Source organism: Brassica napus, chromosome C2 (assembly GCF_020379485.1).
Source record: "Brassica napus cultivar Da-Ae chromosome C2, Da-Ae, whole genome shotgun sequence".
In the NCBI taxonomy this organism is placed as follows: Eukaryota; Viridiplantae; Streptophyta; class Magnoliopsida; order Brassicales; family Brassicaceae; genus Brassica; species Brassica napus.
Genome location: NC_063445.1, coordinates 7,236,884 through 7,252,884, shown reverse-complemented (window position 1 = coordinate 7,252,884; position 16,001 = coordinate 7,236,884). Strand labels below are relative to the sequence as shown.

Sequence of the window (16,001 nt, the reverse complement as noted above, 5' to 3'; positions counted from 1 at the left end):
AAATCGATTTACCCTTCTTCTTTTTCCATTCTTGTGAACTAAACACAACATATCTCTCACTTTCTCTCCACAATGAGCTAAAAAAACCCAAGATTTTGATTTTAAAATTTTTATGGTTCATAGAGTCATAGAAGCTAACGATTCTGGGTGGGTGACTTTCGTTTGTGATTTTGTGTGCTTGGAGAAGCCTTATGTATGCTAAGGAACTTATCTCACCAATTTAAGGTATGACATCAAGTTTTTTTCCAGATCTGTTCGTCAGACGACTTACTTGGGAAGTCGTCTGACTGTAGACGACTTACCTGGAAGTCGTCTGGCTGTAGACGACTTACCTGGAAGTCGTCTGGTCAACGCAAAAGTTATTTTTGCAATTGACTTTGAAATCTGTAACCTGAGACGACTGAAAGTTAAGTAGTCTACTATTGTTTGGTTTCAAAAAAATTTCCAAAGAACCTAGACGACTTACATTTCAGTCGTCATATGTTAGTTTTGCATTTGACTGGATAATTACAAAAGTTTGACTTCCCCAGACGACATACATTTCAGTCGTCTGTCGAAAATTAAAATAATAATATTTTTTTAAAAGTAAACGACTTACAATTAAGTAGTCATAGGTTAGTTTTGTAATTGAAAAAAAACTTCAAGATTTAATTATACACAGACGACTTATAATTCAGTCGTCCACCAGACGACTTACTTGTAAGTCGTCGATGATTTTTTCCGAGATTCTGGTCAAACCTCGTAAATCCTGGACGACTTACATTTCAGTCGTCTCGTGGACGACTGAATTATAAGTCGTCTGTATATAATTAAATCTTGAATTTTTTTTTTCAATTGCAAAACTAACCAATGACGACTTAACTGTAAGTCGTCTACTTTTAAAAAAATATTATATTTTAATTTTCACTAGACGACTGAAATGTAAGTCGTCCAGAAAAGTCAAACTTCTGAACTAATCCAGTCAAATGCAAACCTAACCTATGACGACTGAAATGCAAGTCGTCTAGCTTTTTTGGAGTTTTTTTTTAACCAAACAATAGTAGACGACTTATTTTTCAGCCGTCCGAAATAACAGATTTCAAAGTCAATTGCAAAAATAACCTCTGCGTTGACCAGACGACGTATAGTTTAGTCGTCTGGACAACTTAGATTGAAGTCATCCGCGTCTTCTCCGCTAGTTTTTAAGTCTTCTACGTTAGTTTTTGAATAACTTGTATTTTTAAGAGTGATAAGTAACTTCAAGATATGTAAAACTCATATTTACAAAATATGTTCTCTCCCTTAGTTTTACTAAATTTGACTAAGTTTTTCAACGCAAATTTATAAAAAATATGATATGCTTTGACTAGTTACTATTGTTTGTTTCCATCTCTTAAGTATTATTGTTATAGACAATAATGATGACTATTGTTATGAGTTGGAAGAAGGGTTAAATGCTTTTTAAAATGTTGTATCAATATGAAGCTACCAACATTCTTGTTTATTAAGATGAGAAAAGGCCATTGGAGTTTATTATTGCATATGAAAGATCCAAAGATAAGAAAAAGGCTACTGAAGTCTATTATTTCATTGATTTGTAAATGTGTAAACACATTGTTAGCACATTTAATACATCTTGGAAAACATTATTACTGATTTTACAAAAAATTCACAACTAAAAGAGTAGACATGCAATTCACAAAACATACCACAAACAAAACTATTATAGATCATTCCTCTACAAAGACAAGCTTGGTTTCCACTTGAGTAGACAAGACCAGACGACTTTTAAGAAGTCCAGACGACTTCTAAGAAGTTCAGACGACTTTGTCAGAAGACTTTTAGGAAGTTCAGACGACTTCCAGACGACTTTACAGGAAGTCCAGACGACTTTTAGGAAGTCCAGACGACTTTCAGACGACTTCCAGACGACTTCCAGATCATTAACAAGTAAGTCATCCCAGAAGCCTTCCAGATCTGAAAAACCTGCATATTAAATCCAGATCTGAAAAACCTGCATATTCAAAAACGTTAAAATGGCTTAAAAACAGAAAAAATGAGTGGAAGATTAGATAAATCTACCTTTACAGAACACACAAAAATACATATCTAAAAATAATAGATCTACCTTTAAATTAGTGGAAGATGAGTACCATCTAATTAAAAACCTGCAAACAAGATAGATTAGTAAGAAAGACATGAGACAAAACTGAAAAATTCATATAAAGTTTGGTGTTTTCAAGTCAAAGAGATTAGAGTGGGTTTGGAGAGTTTTAGTTTGGGAAAAAAGTAAGAACTTTATACAACAAGAAGTTACCAAATGAAGAAAAATCAGACATAAGAACTTACCAAAACGCTCAGAAAAATCCAGACGACTTCCTGGAAGTCCAGACGACTTTGTCAGAAGACTTCCAAGAAGTCCAGACGACTTCCAGACGACTAACAAGTAAGTCGACTCAGAAGTCTTCCAAATCTGAAAAACCTGCATATCAAATCCAGATCTGAAAAACCTGCATATCCAAAAACGTTCAAATGACTTAAAAATAGAGAAAATGAGTGGAAGATTAGATAAATCTACATTTATAGAACACACAAAAATACATATCTAAAATTACTAGATCTACCTTTAAATTAGTGGAAGATGAGTACCATTTGATTAAAAACCTGTAAAAGAGATAGATTAGTAAAAAATACATGAGACAAAACTGAAAAATTCATATAAAGTTTGGTGTTTTCAAGTCAAAGAGATTAGAGAGAGGTTGGAGAGTTTTAGAATGATGAACATTACATTTTTGTTGCAGCCATTTGAGAGGAGGAGAGAGAATGTGTAATTTTTTCTTTATATAGGGAGACAAAAAAATCTAATTAGGTTAAATATTTTTGACTCAGACGACTTCCTAGACGACTTACATTTCAGTCGTCTCTTGAAGAAATTAAAACAGACGACTTACATGTAAGTCGTCCAGAACAATTTAATATTTTTAGTGGGAAATTAAATATTTTTAGCGGGAAACTAAAATAGAAGACTTTCCAGACGACTTACAAGTAAGTCGTCTGGTTTAAATTATTTAAGCGGGAAAATAAATTTTTTAAAAAAATTTAGGCGGGAATATTTGGACGACTTACATGTAAGTCGTCTGTTTTAATTTCTTCACCAGACGACTGAAATGTAAGTCGTCTGAGTAAAATGATCCGGTTAGGTTAAAACGTACATTGGTAAAATTAAAGGTTCGGTACGATGTGGACGACTGAAATATACGTCGTCCGGGTAAATTATTCAACAGACGACTGAAATATAAGTCGTCCACACCCTAAACATAACCCCTAAACTTAATTATCTAATTAAACACTTCATAAAACCAAATCAAACTTGAAAAGTGTTTACTATACACAGAAATAAACACATATAGGTGAAAACTAATTTTTGAAAAAAACATTTTAGTTTTCCGAAATCCCTAACAATACATACAATACTACAACATATGTTTGCCAAACTCCTAAACTAAAGTATTTCATGATTCACTACTTCCACTCATCTATCTTCAAAACAAATCAATTTTATCATATCTTAATTTATATCACTTAAAACTGTTTATAATTACTTGATTTTTATTTTTCACGCATCAAAATATTTTTTTACAAGATTTATAAATTATTTTTAAAATAAACTGGTACCAGACGACTTACACTTCAGTCGTCCAGACGACTTCCAACATCTGAGACGACTTCCAACATCTCAGACGACTTTGACGATTTACTGGGGCTATATTCGTAAAAATGGCTTCTGTTTTTTTGTTTGGTCACAAGGGGTTGAGCTGTAATTTCACTAGGCTTTTAGGTTAGTTTTGCATTTGATTCAAGTTTGGGTATAGGTTTGGGATTAAAATCAAGTTGTGGGTTAGTTTTGGCAAAAACCCCTTAATTCTAATAGTCCAAAATGAATCTTGAGTTAGTTGTGGACCTTGTGGTATGTATTGAAAGTAATTATTTTATAGATATATTGTCGATAATGATGATGAGAAGAACTGATATGGTGTAGGTGTTATATATGTTTTGATAACTTAAATAATGAAAATAAGTCACGGATTATTGTATTAATGAATAGTAATGAATAGGTCTAACTTGTAAGTAGATCAATTTTTCAGAATTATTTCCTTTTAATAATATAGAGATAACAAATAATTCCAAATTTCCCATCATATAGTAAAACCATTATTCAATATTGATTATCAAACAGTTCATATATATAATAATATCACCGATCGAATATATGTGACAATAATGCTACTTGTAACAAAACTTCATTTACACAATATGTACAGGGCTGCTAAAAATTAAAAAGGTGCCAATAATTCAAAAACGACAGAACAAATGATGGTGCTAACTTGTAAACCATATTCATGCGTCCCCCAATCCAAATCATTTCATCTGACTTAGACATGTTTGGTTTCAACAAATGATGGTGCTAACTTGTAAGTTGTAAACCACAACCTCCTTATTACTAACCCTATCATTGCCTTCGTTTTTAACCCAAAACCAAGTCACCACCCCATCATCTAGCTTCTTCTCCCTCACGTCCTCTCCTTCATGGTTGAACGATAAGAACCTAACTATCGTCAAGGTTATGTCCGGGTTTGCGGTCATCATGTCTGCCAAATGCAAAGCTTCTCTGTTATCAGCTCCTCCTAAGAACAAAACCACGAAACGGTACGTTTCTTGCCACACACGGCTCGGTTGAATTGAATGCTGCTGGTCAACCGAGGACCGAGCAACATAAGATGGAGAACCACAAGTAGTGTGTAAGAGACCATCTTGTCCCTTGCAGTCAGCAAGGGCGCTTAATCCAAAATCAGATACCTTGAGATTCTCATCCTCATCAAGCAACAGATTCTCAGGCTTGATGTCACGGTGATACACTCCCCTACTGTGGCAAAAGTCAACCGGGTTGATGTGCTGGTAAAAGTAGTTCCAAGCGACGTCATCTCACAGTTTTCCTTTGGCGACTTTGTTGAAAAGCTCTCCGCCTTAAATAAATATTTATAAAGTTTCGAGATTTAAAAAAATACTCCATGAAAAAAAAGAAAATCATAACTACTATTTTAGAAACTTTTAATATCTACTTTGATCTGTATAATTATAAATATGAAATGTTATGCACATCTTATGATATATATTTGGTCCATTTATTTCATGATGTCTATGCTGATTGGGAGAATAATCACGTTTTAGAACAAATCAACTACACAATTGCATTTAAATTTTAAAGTTCATTGCTTTAAATCATTCTTATAGAGCCAAAGTGAGAGAAGATGGGAAAGTAAATGAAAACTGCATAGCCACAAACTTCTATTCAGCAATCTATTGGATTATATTTAAACAGTTGACGAAGAAAAAAACACATACGGATTATAAAAATAAACACAATTTGATGAAATAATTGGAGAAACATAAGAATTATTCGGCCTGATGGTCTTTTATAGCAAGAAATTTAATTAGGCCTGCGACAGTTTCTGCGGATCTGACCATGGGATCCAGTAAGGGGCTTGATATCGCCCATCTTAATCATAGCCCTCACGAAGTCACGGTAGAAGGTGTTCAGACTGCGGCTGTACTTTCCGACCAATGAGTCAGTGGAACCGCCGTTGAAAAGCACCTGGTCTGACGTCAGGAGACCCTTTTTATCGAGAAGCTGATTATAGTAGCTATGGTCAAATCTTGTGGGAGAGCCGATGTCAAGAGGGGCTTTCTTGTTGTCGCCAGAGCCAGAGGTAGCAGGACAGTTCTTACGTCTAGATAAGGCGAAAGAGAGGTCGATATTGCTTTCATTGTAGATACGGTTCCTGAAAGTGAGACAGTTGGCTTGTCCAATGGTGTGAGCACCAGAGAGTGCGACCATGTCACGTACGGACAAGCCTTGGGCTTTGAATCGGTTGATGAGGTTTTTAAGTGTACTGAATGGAGAAGGGATGACGCCTGAATTGGCAGCTGAGAAGCCTGCCTTCTTGGAGTCTCGTCTTCCAAGCTTTACGCTCCATCTAGGCCCACCTAACTACGTAATCAAACAAGAGGTGTAAACATTAAGTTGAGGAGGATTAATGTCTTTAAACCAAAATAGTATGTAGGAATTTTTTTTATGATTAGTTTAATTTTAATAATTGTAAAACTTTGACCAAAAAAATAATTGTAAAACTAAGTTCTCCTTGTCACATTAACATAAATATTACTGTTTAGCTACCTAAATGTATTCACAAAATTTTCACTGAACGATCAGTAAGTACATATATATGTGACATAAAGTAAATGCATGCAGATGTGCTAACCAGGAGGACGGAGTCACGAGCACTGATGGCGACAATGTCTGCACATGAGACGACGCCTGGGCAGAGTTTCTCAACCCTAGACTTGATTTTGTCTATCACTTCGAATCCTCTGACAGAGTTATTGTTGGGTCCTGCAGTTTTCTCTCCCCTAAAAGAGGATGTATCGTCCAACAATATGGATCCGTCACAACCCTATAAAACCATAATAAAACCAACATTTCCTTAGCATTTTGTAAGCAGTAAGTTGACATTGTTAATTCATGGAAACATGGTAAGCATAAAGCATTTTTTCCTTTTTCATTACTCAAAAAGTTTTTCATTACTCAAAAAGAAGAGGAGACGTACATTGATGAAACAATCATGGAAGAACAAACGGAGGAGAGAAGCAGCCATGCGGCGCTCTTTGGCCACCGCCCGTTGCATCACTCCTCTCACGGCAGGGAATAGTGAAGGGCAGCTCTCAGCGTAGAAGTCACTGCTCAGCTGAGCATGGGTTTGTGTACTCATTATCATCAGAATCATCATAAACAACACCTTTAGCATACTAATGATCTGCTTATTGTGGTACTCCATTCTCTATTTGCGTTCTATTTTTCTTTGTTTTAGAAGTTGTGGGTCAAGAAAGCATGCAAGAGACTGGGCTTTATAGAGGTTACTTACTTACTCCTAGGTGTTGTTTATTTACGGAGAAAAGTTTCTTCTCAAATACTTTCACTCTTTTCATTTTCTAACCGTCAAAAAATACATCTGCATCTACTTTATCCTTTTTTCTCAAAAAAAAAGATCATCTACTTGATCCTTTACGCCACCCTCTACCAACTCCTTGTTTTCATTTTTCTTTTTTTCTGCACATTCTCCGTTATCTTTCTTTTACCAATCATATACAGCACTCTCTATTAGCTGGCTAGGTTTATTATTTGGGGGGGGGGGGAGGTGGGGGGGAGGGAAGTAAAAGCACATTTTAACTTGAGCATATTTAAAGTTATTTTATATATTACTAGCCGCCACATCCACATCATGGCTAAATTGGGTTGTTTTTATAAACCTTTCATCGAAAATAAATTCAATCTAATTAATCACTACTAACAATTATGATTGTAATCTCATTAATCTTCCCATGATATTAGAACCAGAACGGATAAACTGGTTCGAGATCCAGCAAACCCAATTAAACATATTAAATTTGATGGCATTTCAAATTACAAAGTAATATTTCTAATCCTTGTATATTAATCAAGTTTTTTTAAAAACTGTATATTAATCAAGTTTATTCTTGATTTTCAATGTCACATTCCTATCACATTAAAAAAAAAGATTGTTTGGTCCGACCGATTTCAGATGAGATGAGTCATGCACAATTTTGGGTTATTGATTTCCGTTGGGTTGGCTAGTGTGAATTGACGTATTGATCTGATACGTGATGCGATGGTAACAAAACAAAATTGTAATATTTAAAAAAAGAATTGAAATTGGTTATTTATGTTTTCAAAATGCATTTATTTTTCTAAGTATACATCGAAAGAGAAACTCCAGATTTAGATGTGTTAAAGCTGGAGTAGTCAAATGGTATATGATATATCAGAGATTCACAATATCAGCGAGTAAGATCAAAGCTGTAGGCGCGGTCACACTTACAAAAATGTTATAAGACAATTGCATTACGCTTATGAAGATAAAGCTACAAAAATACGTTCTTATGTGTTCAAATAAACTGAAATTTTCTAAAAATTAAATAGACTTAAATGTAAACTACAAATTCATAAATGTTTTATGATCTTTCCACAATGTTGATTGATATCGGTTTGTGATTTTGGTCTAACTAAATCCATGTTGGGGCCGAGATCATATAATTAATCGAGGAGAGAATATAAGTTTGGATTTGTTCAAATAAATGATTAACCCCGGTCTCTTATCCGAAGTTCTTAACTTATGATTTAATTTTTTATTTATTTTTTACATTTTTCAGCTAAGAAACGGCTATTATATCTCTTATTTAAGAGATGGTTATTAACTTTTCTAATTTAAAATCTAAGAAAAGTTAAGAACCGTCTCTTAGCCGAAGCTAAGAACCCCAATTAAAAGATCGGGGTTAACGATGGTCTTGGCAAAAGTAGCTGACCATCCATGCATGCAACCACGACTTTCTCAGCCTTTCACCTTTCATTTTTCATGTAGATTCGTATTTTAAAAAGGGAAATTCTCGAAGTTTAGTTTATTGGAACATATATCCGGTTCACACATTACATCAACAAAATATTGTTATTATACTTTATACATACCAAACCTAGAAAATAAAAGATGGCCAACGCCGCCTATAAACTAACTGTTAATAGATATATAGAATGAGAAGACTATAACTAAACGACTATATATCTGCTCTGACTTGAAATTTAATTAGTATACTTTGTAAGTTTTATCGTTAGAGACTTAGAGACTTAGAGGTTGCCACACCCACCAAAGAAGAAAGAAATAGTGATTATGACATGTTGTTTGAAAAGTAACAAAAATCATCGTTGATATTACCTTGATCCAATATCAACGATCAACATACCACAACTCAAATCCAATATAAACTTCTCAAATTCAGACGACGTTGAATTTCAAAGATAGGTGAGAAAAATATATAATAAGAAAGATGGAAGTGATAGCGAGAGGTTAACAAACAAAGAATCATTAGGTGAAGTTATTTATCAGTAGTCTATCAGTTACTGTTCCCTTCGTCTACATTTTCATCTCTCTCAATGCCTAATTCAAATATCTTTCTCATGTGGATTGTTGAAAGTTGAACCACAAATCGTTTGTATTTGTCGCAAATGATTTGTGTTTTGAGTTTAAGCGAGGTCCACTTTTAGGTGCTGAGTGTTTGCTTTTATTATGTTGGCAAGTAATGGTAGATTGCTGTCAATTCTATAAAAAAAGAGGTAGATTGAGTTTGTAAAAAAAATTCATTCGCCTGAATTGTGTCCATCGATAGTTTTCTTAATAAGGCTGTTTGCCATATATTGAGCCTGAAGATATATATTATGGTTTTCGAAACCAATAAGTAGGATGCACACTCGTTGAGTAGGTATGTAATAACTAATTAGTGTCATGTTTAAATCTAAATAACGTTCTAGGGAGATGACGAAATTCTAGATACATGAAAAAGAAATGATCCTTGTTATGACGAAGAGCTCGGAAATATATATCTCCTTAGAATACTGAAGTTCTCTTAAGTGTACGTACCACTAAAATAATTGAGGTACTCTTGCATCGGCATATTAAACCAATTAAGTAGAAACGAGAGTAAGAAGGTGGATGTATCTGAATAAAACACGACAAGTTATCATATCACGACTTATCAACACAGCCCTTTAAAGGCTGGTCTACCTCTTCAATCATTTTAAAGTCATATATAACAAATAATTCCAAATTTCCCATCATATAGTTAATATAATAATTCACCGATCGAACTATATTAATATATGACAATAATGCTACTTGTAACAAAAACTTCTGTATAGTAAAAGGCTGCTAAATTTTTTAAAAGGTGCCAATAATGCAAAAACGGCAGAACAAACGATGGCACCAACTTGTAAACTATATTCATGCGTCCAATGAATCCAAATTCATCTCATCTTACTTAGACATGTTTTGTATTGCATGGACCTGGTAAATCTTATCCACCAAGGAGAAGATCATCGAGACCTCTCTCTCATATCTTTTATTTGACCTCAGTCCTCAGATATTGAATCAAAATATATTTAGATGTTGTTAATGTGTGTATGAATATCGGTTTGCATTGTGTAGTATATACTAGTATCCACACCAACAGTACACATAACTACTGATACATCATGCTCCTTACATGCAACACGATCAAACCCACAATGATTTTGAAAGTTCAAATATTTTATCCACTATTCTATAAATATATCTTTTCAAATAAAGTTTACATATTCATCTACAATTCACAGTTTTCATGAAACGTACTCGAAACCTGGGAACAGTTAGGTGTATATGTGCGGAGATATCAATTGACCAGTGACCAGTGACCAGTGAACTAAAAGCTTATATGTAATCATGTAAACCATTCGTCATCGTATTGTATATATGTGTTCTTGAAAATTAGGTAGTTCATTCCTAGAGAAATTCTCTATAATATTTATTTTTAGTTTATTTTCACAAAAATAACACTCAGTGAAAAAAATGACCAAAATAAGTTTTATTAAATGGTAAAAATACATTTTTACCTTAGGTTTAACTGATATAGACTTAGAGTTTAGAGTTAAAAAGTGGGTTTTCGGAGATATGGTTTCAAATTTAAAAAAAAAATATATTAAAATTTCAAAATAAAAAGAAATTATTTTGGTCATTTTTTAAGTGCTATTTTTTGTGACAGAAGTTTTAAAAAGGCTATTCGAGAGAATTTCCCTAAAATCTATGAACACATATCCGTCGTGAAATAAAAATCGTCACTTATAGTAAATTAAAATGTTCATACATGATATAATCTCAGTAATATCATCACAAAAAATAGCGACATCAGAATAATATGACTCCGGTGAACATCAGGCCGGATCAAGCCCATTGTAACATTGATTTTGGTTCTCAGAAATTTTGGACATTTTTTATATGGGCATAGATCCCCAAATGATAAAATCAAATGTTCTTAAAAAAATTTTAAGGCCTTTTTATTCTCAGATCCGGAACTGGACATATAGAATATGAAATTTAAGTCTAACGATTTTGGTTATATCGTCTTTTGAACATTAACATATAACAAGTTGTATACTTGTACTACACTGAATATTTCATGTTATTTTTCCTAATAATCTACCTAATCAAAAACAATAGTATTTTCAGTGTTTTAAATGTGTCATACATTTGAGAAATTGTGTGTGTTTCTGTGAAAAAGGTATATAAATGGAATATTAATTTGCCCAGAAAAAAAGTGGACCAGTTAAAAGGCCTAACAAAAACGAAGAGATTGTTCACTCAAGTCCGTCAACTGGAAAAAACATAAGGCTTACAAATGGATATATATATAATGGGCCGACGGTAGGAGCCCAATATACCCTAACATCGTGAAGAGAGGCTATTTAAATACAATTAGGGTTTTACATGTCTTCTTCTATCACAGCTTAACCAGTCGTTCGGAGCTAAAACGAGAGAAGTCGTCGTCTTGATCATCGGAGCTACACTTTCAAACTCCAACCATGGTTCCTCATCCTCTCTCTCTCTCTATCTTTCACCTGTTCTCTGTTGTCATCATAGTGATATGTTTACATATAGATGATTTCGCAATTCGAGTCTGGTAGGTTTGTGTTAGTGAGTTAGATGATGATCCTTAACCTAGCTTCACATCAATTGGATTGATTGGATCATTTAGAGTCCTTACATCTGACTTACTTTGATCTCAACTGTATCTCTCTAACATATATGTTATGTTCGGTTCTTAAACAGACGAGAGGTTTAAAGAAGCATTTGAAGAGGCTCAATGCCCCTAAAATTTGGGGTCTTGACAAACTTGGTGGTGCCTTTGTATGTCTTCTTCTCTCTCTTCTTGTCTCAATCCATACACATTCTTCCCTTTGTTTATAATGCTTGCTCGTATTGGTTCCAAACAGGCCCCCAAGCCATCTTCCGGACCACATAAGTCGAGGGAGTGTCTTCCCCTCGTCCTTATCATCAGGAACAAGTTGAAGTACGCTCTTACCTACCGTGAAGTCATCTCCATCTTGATGCAGAGGCATATCCAGGTCGATGGGAAAGTCAGGACTGACAAGACCTACCCTGCTGGTTTCATGGATGTTGTCTCTATCCCTAAGACCAACGAGAACTTCCGTCTTCTCTATGATACCAAGGGACGTTTCCGTCTTCACTCCATCAAGGATGAGGAAGCCAAGGTTTGGTGTTTGATCTCCTCTTATGTCATTATTTAAAGTAATGCTTGATGTGATATGTGTACCGATACGATTTGTTTATGCTCTTTCTACAGTTTAAGCTTTGCAAGGTTCGAACTATCTCCTTCGGACAGAAGGGAATCCCTTACCTTAACACGTACGATGGTCGCACCATCCGTTACCCTGACCCGCTCATCAAGCCTAACGACACCATTAAGCTCGACCTTGAGGAGAACAAGGTTGTCGAGTTCATCAAGTTCGATGTCGGCAATGTTGTGATGGTGACTGGTGGAAGAAACAGAGGGCGTGTTGGTGTGATTAAGAACCGTGAGAAGCATAAGGGAAGCTTTGAGACGATCCACATCCAGGACGCGACAGGGCATGAGTTTGCAACAAGGTTGGGGAATGTCTTCACTCTAGGGAAAGGGACAAAGCCGTGGGTGTCTCTTCCTAAGGGTAAGGGTATCAAGCTTACCATCATTGAGGAAGCTAGGAAGAGGCTTGCGGCTCAATAGGCTGCTTAATTTTTTTTTATTTCCAGCTATTTATTATGATGCGTTTCTAGACTTATTGTTTCTTTGACCCAAAAAAAAAAGACTTATTGTTTCTTAGACTCTGTTTACATTTTTTTGATTCGCTCCCGGTTTTGAAACTCGTGTTATTTTATCTATTTCAAGAGTTAAACAATGAAATTTGCGGATTCTATATGAGCCTATTCTCGTCCTGAAATATCTAAATCTAAAGACCTGATTGCTTAGACCTTAGATACATGTCATTCTTCTTTCTTCTTATTACAGAACAAAACAAAACCTCTAATTTAGTACAATATAACATCGTAACTGGCCAACAAGCTGGCTTAATTTTGTAACTTTTGCTCTTTGTTATGCCTTTTCAGACATCTATTGTTTCTTAGAAACTGTTTACATTGTTTGGTTCACTCTCTGTTTTCAAAACTTTATCTATTTAAGAGCTAAAAATGAAACTTGCGGATCCTAAATGAGAGTACTAAACTTGTCTACCTAAAAGATTAATCTAGATGAGTCTCTCACATCACATGTCAAAGTCTTATCAAATCCTATAATTTGTGAGATAAATGTCATTCTTGTTTTTCTTTTTACAATAACAAAACCTCTGATTTAGTACACAATGCAACATCATAACACAACACAATAGAGCTGAGCTAATCGTGTAAAACAATACATTATACAAATCCACCATGCAAGGCTTCGCAATTGGTCATTAGCAGATGGTTCGTTTACAAACATTTCACAAGTTTACCTTCATTTTCTTGCAGTCGTTGAGCCTTTAAACAGCTCGTTGATATGCGCATCAATGTCCTCAACTCCATACTTGATATACTTGTCTGCGTTTTTCCCTTTCCCTAAATCTCCAAGGTTCTGAAACCTCCCTATGAAGTTCCCGTACGCCGGCAACAGCAGCCTAGCCAGCGAGATTCTCAGTTCCTCCCTGAGCTGCTCGTCGAACACAACCCAAGTCGAATGCACTTTACACGTCTCATCAAACTGCACATTGAACTGCTTCAGCTTCTCCTTCATGTTTTTCCCTAACCCGTTCATACCCGCCGCCGTGTTATCCACCTTCAGCAGCCCCAGCATCTTATTCCACGCGCTTCTCTGATAACTCGAATGATACTGTCTGACTTTAGCATTGTGTTTCCGGATCCAGTCCTCTCCTAAGAGCGACCCCAGGTCACCGTCCTTCACCTTCTGAACAATGTACCTCCCGTTGTTCATCAGAAACAAATAGCACAAAGCTGGATCTTTGTAAACTTTTGATTTCACCTCCAAGTTACTCTCTAAAAGCTCCATGATCCAAGACATCTGTACGGTCAACAGAGTCGAATCTTTCGACGGAACGCCATTGCTCTCCTCAAACACTTGCTCCAGCGTCTGCCTCGACCTACACGCAGCTCGGAGATAGTTCATCACATAACGAGTGATCGGATGCAAACCACCCCCCGGAACAGCAGCTTTAGCCGGATCACGCCTGATCAAATTCTCAAGCTCCATAAAAATCCCTCTAACCGCCTCTCCCAAACGTTTCCAAATAGTCACAGCTTCGTTTCTAAGAACCAAACAAAACTGATCCGAGAACACAGACTCAAACTCACCCATCAAATCCCTCATCGTCTCAAACACGTCAAGCACCTTGAACAACCTCTCAGGCGACCGGCTGCCTATAGCAATCGCGTCCGCGAAGTTCAGAATCTGAATAGTGGAGCCGCGACACACCTCCATGAAGGAAAGATCAGCAGCTGAGGAGAAGCCGAAGAAGACACGGTCGCATAAACGACGCTCGCTAGGGAAGAGGATGCGTAGAGCGACGTTAGCGGATTTAATCCACCGCTCGATCTCATCCTCGAGCTCCTGCCACGGCATCTTATGAACCTCCTCGATGCTACGCTTCTTTAACCCTAACCTCGACACGCTCTCTTCGAGAAACTCTCTCCTACACGCGCTGTACACGTGCGAGCACGACTTACCAAACCCCGCGGCGAGCATCCGCTTCGCCATCTCGTGGAGGTCGTTGATGGTCGCCGACGGGAGCGCGTCGATGATGAGGTCGTAGTCAGTAAGAGGCTGCGCCACCGGGATCTGGTCACCGTCGTAGTCATCGTCTCCTTCCACCTCCTCGTCGGAGTCTAAGCGGTGACTATTCACCGCGAAGGACTCGGCGCCTCGCTCCATGAGCGACCTGAACTCTTCCTCGACGCGGAACATCGCTTGCTGGAGCATCTCGTCGGCGCGTGCGAGGCACACGCCGACGGGCTTCTCGTTGGCCACGTGGCTCCACTCTCTGGTGATGTTTACTAGCTCGTCGATGGCGTCGAGGAAGGCGGCTGAGTCGGCGGGATCGGCCCAGATTGGCTGATCGGCGGCGACGAAGCGGGAGATCTGGGAGTCTAGCGAGTTGAGAGCTCGCTCGAGTGCGGTGACGGTGGATCCGTCTTCTCCGGGCTGTCCCTCGGAGAGCTTCTCCCGGGAGAATCTGCCGTCGAAGGTTGAGAAGATCTGTAAGACGTCATCAGCCATGGATTCGTTGTGGCCGAGGGTCTTGGCTATGTGACGCGCGACCGCGAGTAGCTTTTCTTCACCGTTCTCTGCCATGAAGGGTTATGATTTGAGTAGAGAGAGGTTTTTGTGTGTTATATAAAAAAAGGTGGTCAGAGCGAGATCGAATGGGGAAAGTAAGTAAGAAAAGGAATCGAAGACGAAGAAAGTTCCAAGCAAGGAAGAAGACTGGATGGAGACTGGAAAAAGATATCTGAAATGACGAAAACACCCCTTGTTTAAGAGAGGACGCTATCTTTGACTTGGCCGCGTTGTCTGAAAAAATAAAGGTACGGTCGTGTCTTTTTGTGGACTCTTCGCTTTTCGCGTTTTTTTTTTTTTTTCTTCGAACAACATCTTCGCTTTTCGCTAATGTTGACGTCTCCGCTACTGTTGCAGTCATTGGTAGCTCGAAGCTTCTATTCTTTCAAAACAGGACATGGTTTAAGATTGTTGGTTCAATTTCTCACGGAGATGCTTATGAATTATGGAGAACCAATTTACAGTAACTATGAAAAAGCAAAAAAAACAAGAAACTACACTGTTTTGACATTCATTATTAGTTTATCACGTATTGTGATTTTGTGACATACATTGAATCGGCATGTAGTTATGCCCAAATGAACATGTAGGTTTCACAACGACGTCTTTGAGCAAGTCATTATGGCTTTACACAAGATTAAGGAAAAGAAAAAGATTGGGCTTTAGGTTATTAAAGCTCAAACCTCTAAAATAGTTACCTATAT

General features: G+C 36.8%; 3 protein-coding genes across 3 annotated transcripts; 1 reads left to right on the top strand and 2 right to left on the bottom strand.

Annotated features, from left to right (window-relative positions):
* Window positions 1-5,297: 5,297 nt before the first annotated feature.
* Window positions 5,298-6,937, bottom strand: LOC106417728 (peroxidase 67). The gene is made up of 3 exons (XM_013858499.3): window positions 6,645-6,937; window positions 6,300-6,491; window positions 5,298-6,028 (listed from the first exon to the last, which is right to left on the bottom strand). Exons 1-3 carry the CDS (start codon window positions 6,870-6,872, stop codon window positions 5,468-5,470), a joined length of 981 nt encoding a protein of 326 aa, XP_013713953.2. The 5' UTR covers window positions 6,873-6,937; the 3' UTR covers window positions 5,298-5,467.
* Window positions 6,938-11,354: 4,417 nt separating this feature from the next.
* On the top strand, window positions 11,355-12,821 carry LOC106388143 (40S ribosomal protein S4-1-like). The gene is made up of 4 exons (XM_013828147.3): window positions 11,355-11,500; window positions 11,745-11,822; window positions 11,909-12,187; window positions 12,280-12,821. Exons 1-4 carry the CDS (start codon window positions 11,498-11,500, stop codon window positions 12,697-12,699), a joined length of 780 nt encoding a protein of 259 aa, XP_013683601.1. The 5' UTR covers window positions 11,355-11,497; the 3' UTR covers window positions 12,700-12,821.
* A 418-nt stretch (window positions 12,822-13,239) lies between these two features.
* LOC106388132 (exocyst complex component EXO70B1) lies at window positions 13,240-15,429 on the bottom strand. The gene has a single exon (XM_013828135.3). It carries the CDS (start codon window positions 15,310-15,312, stop codon window positions 13,465-13,467), a length of 1,848 nt encoding a protein of 615 aa, XP_013683589.2. The 5' UTR covers window positions 15,313-15,429; the 3' UTR covers window positions 13,240-13,464.
* Window positions 15,430-16,001: the final 572 nt, after the last annotated feature.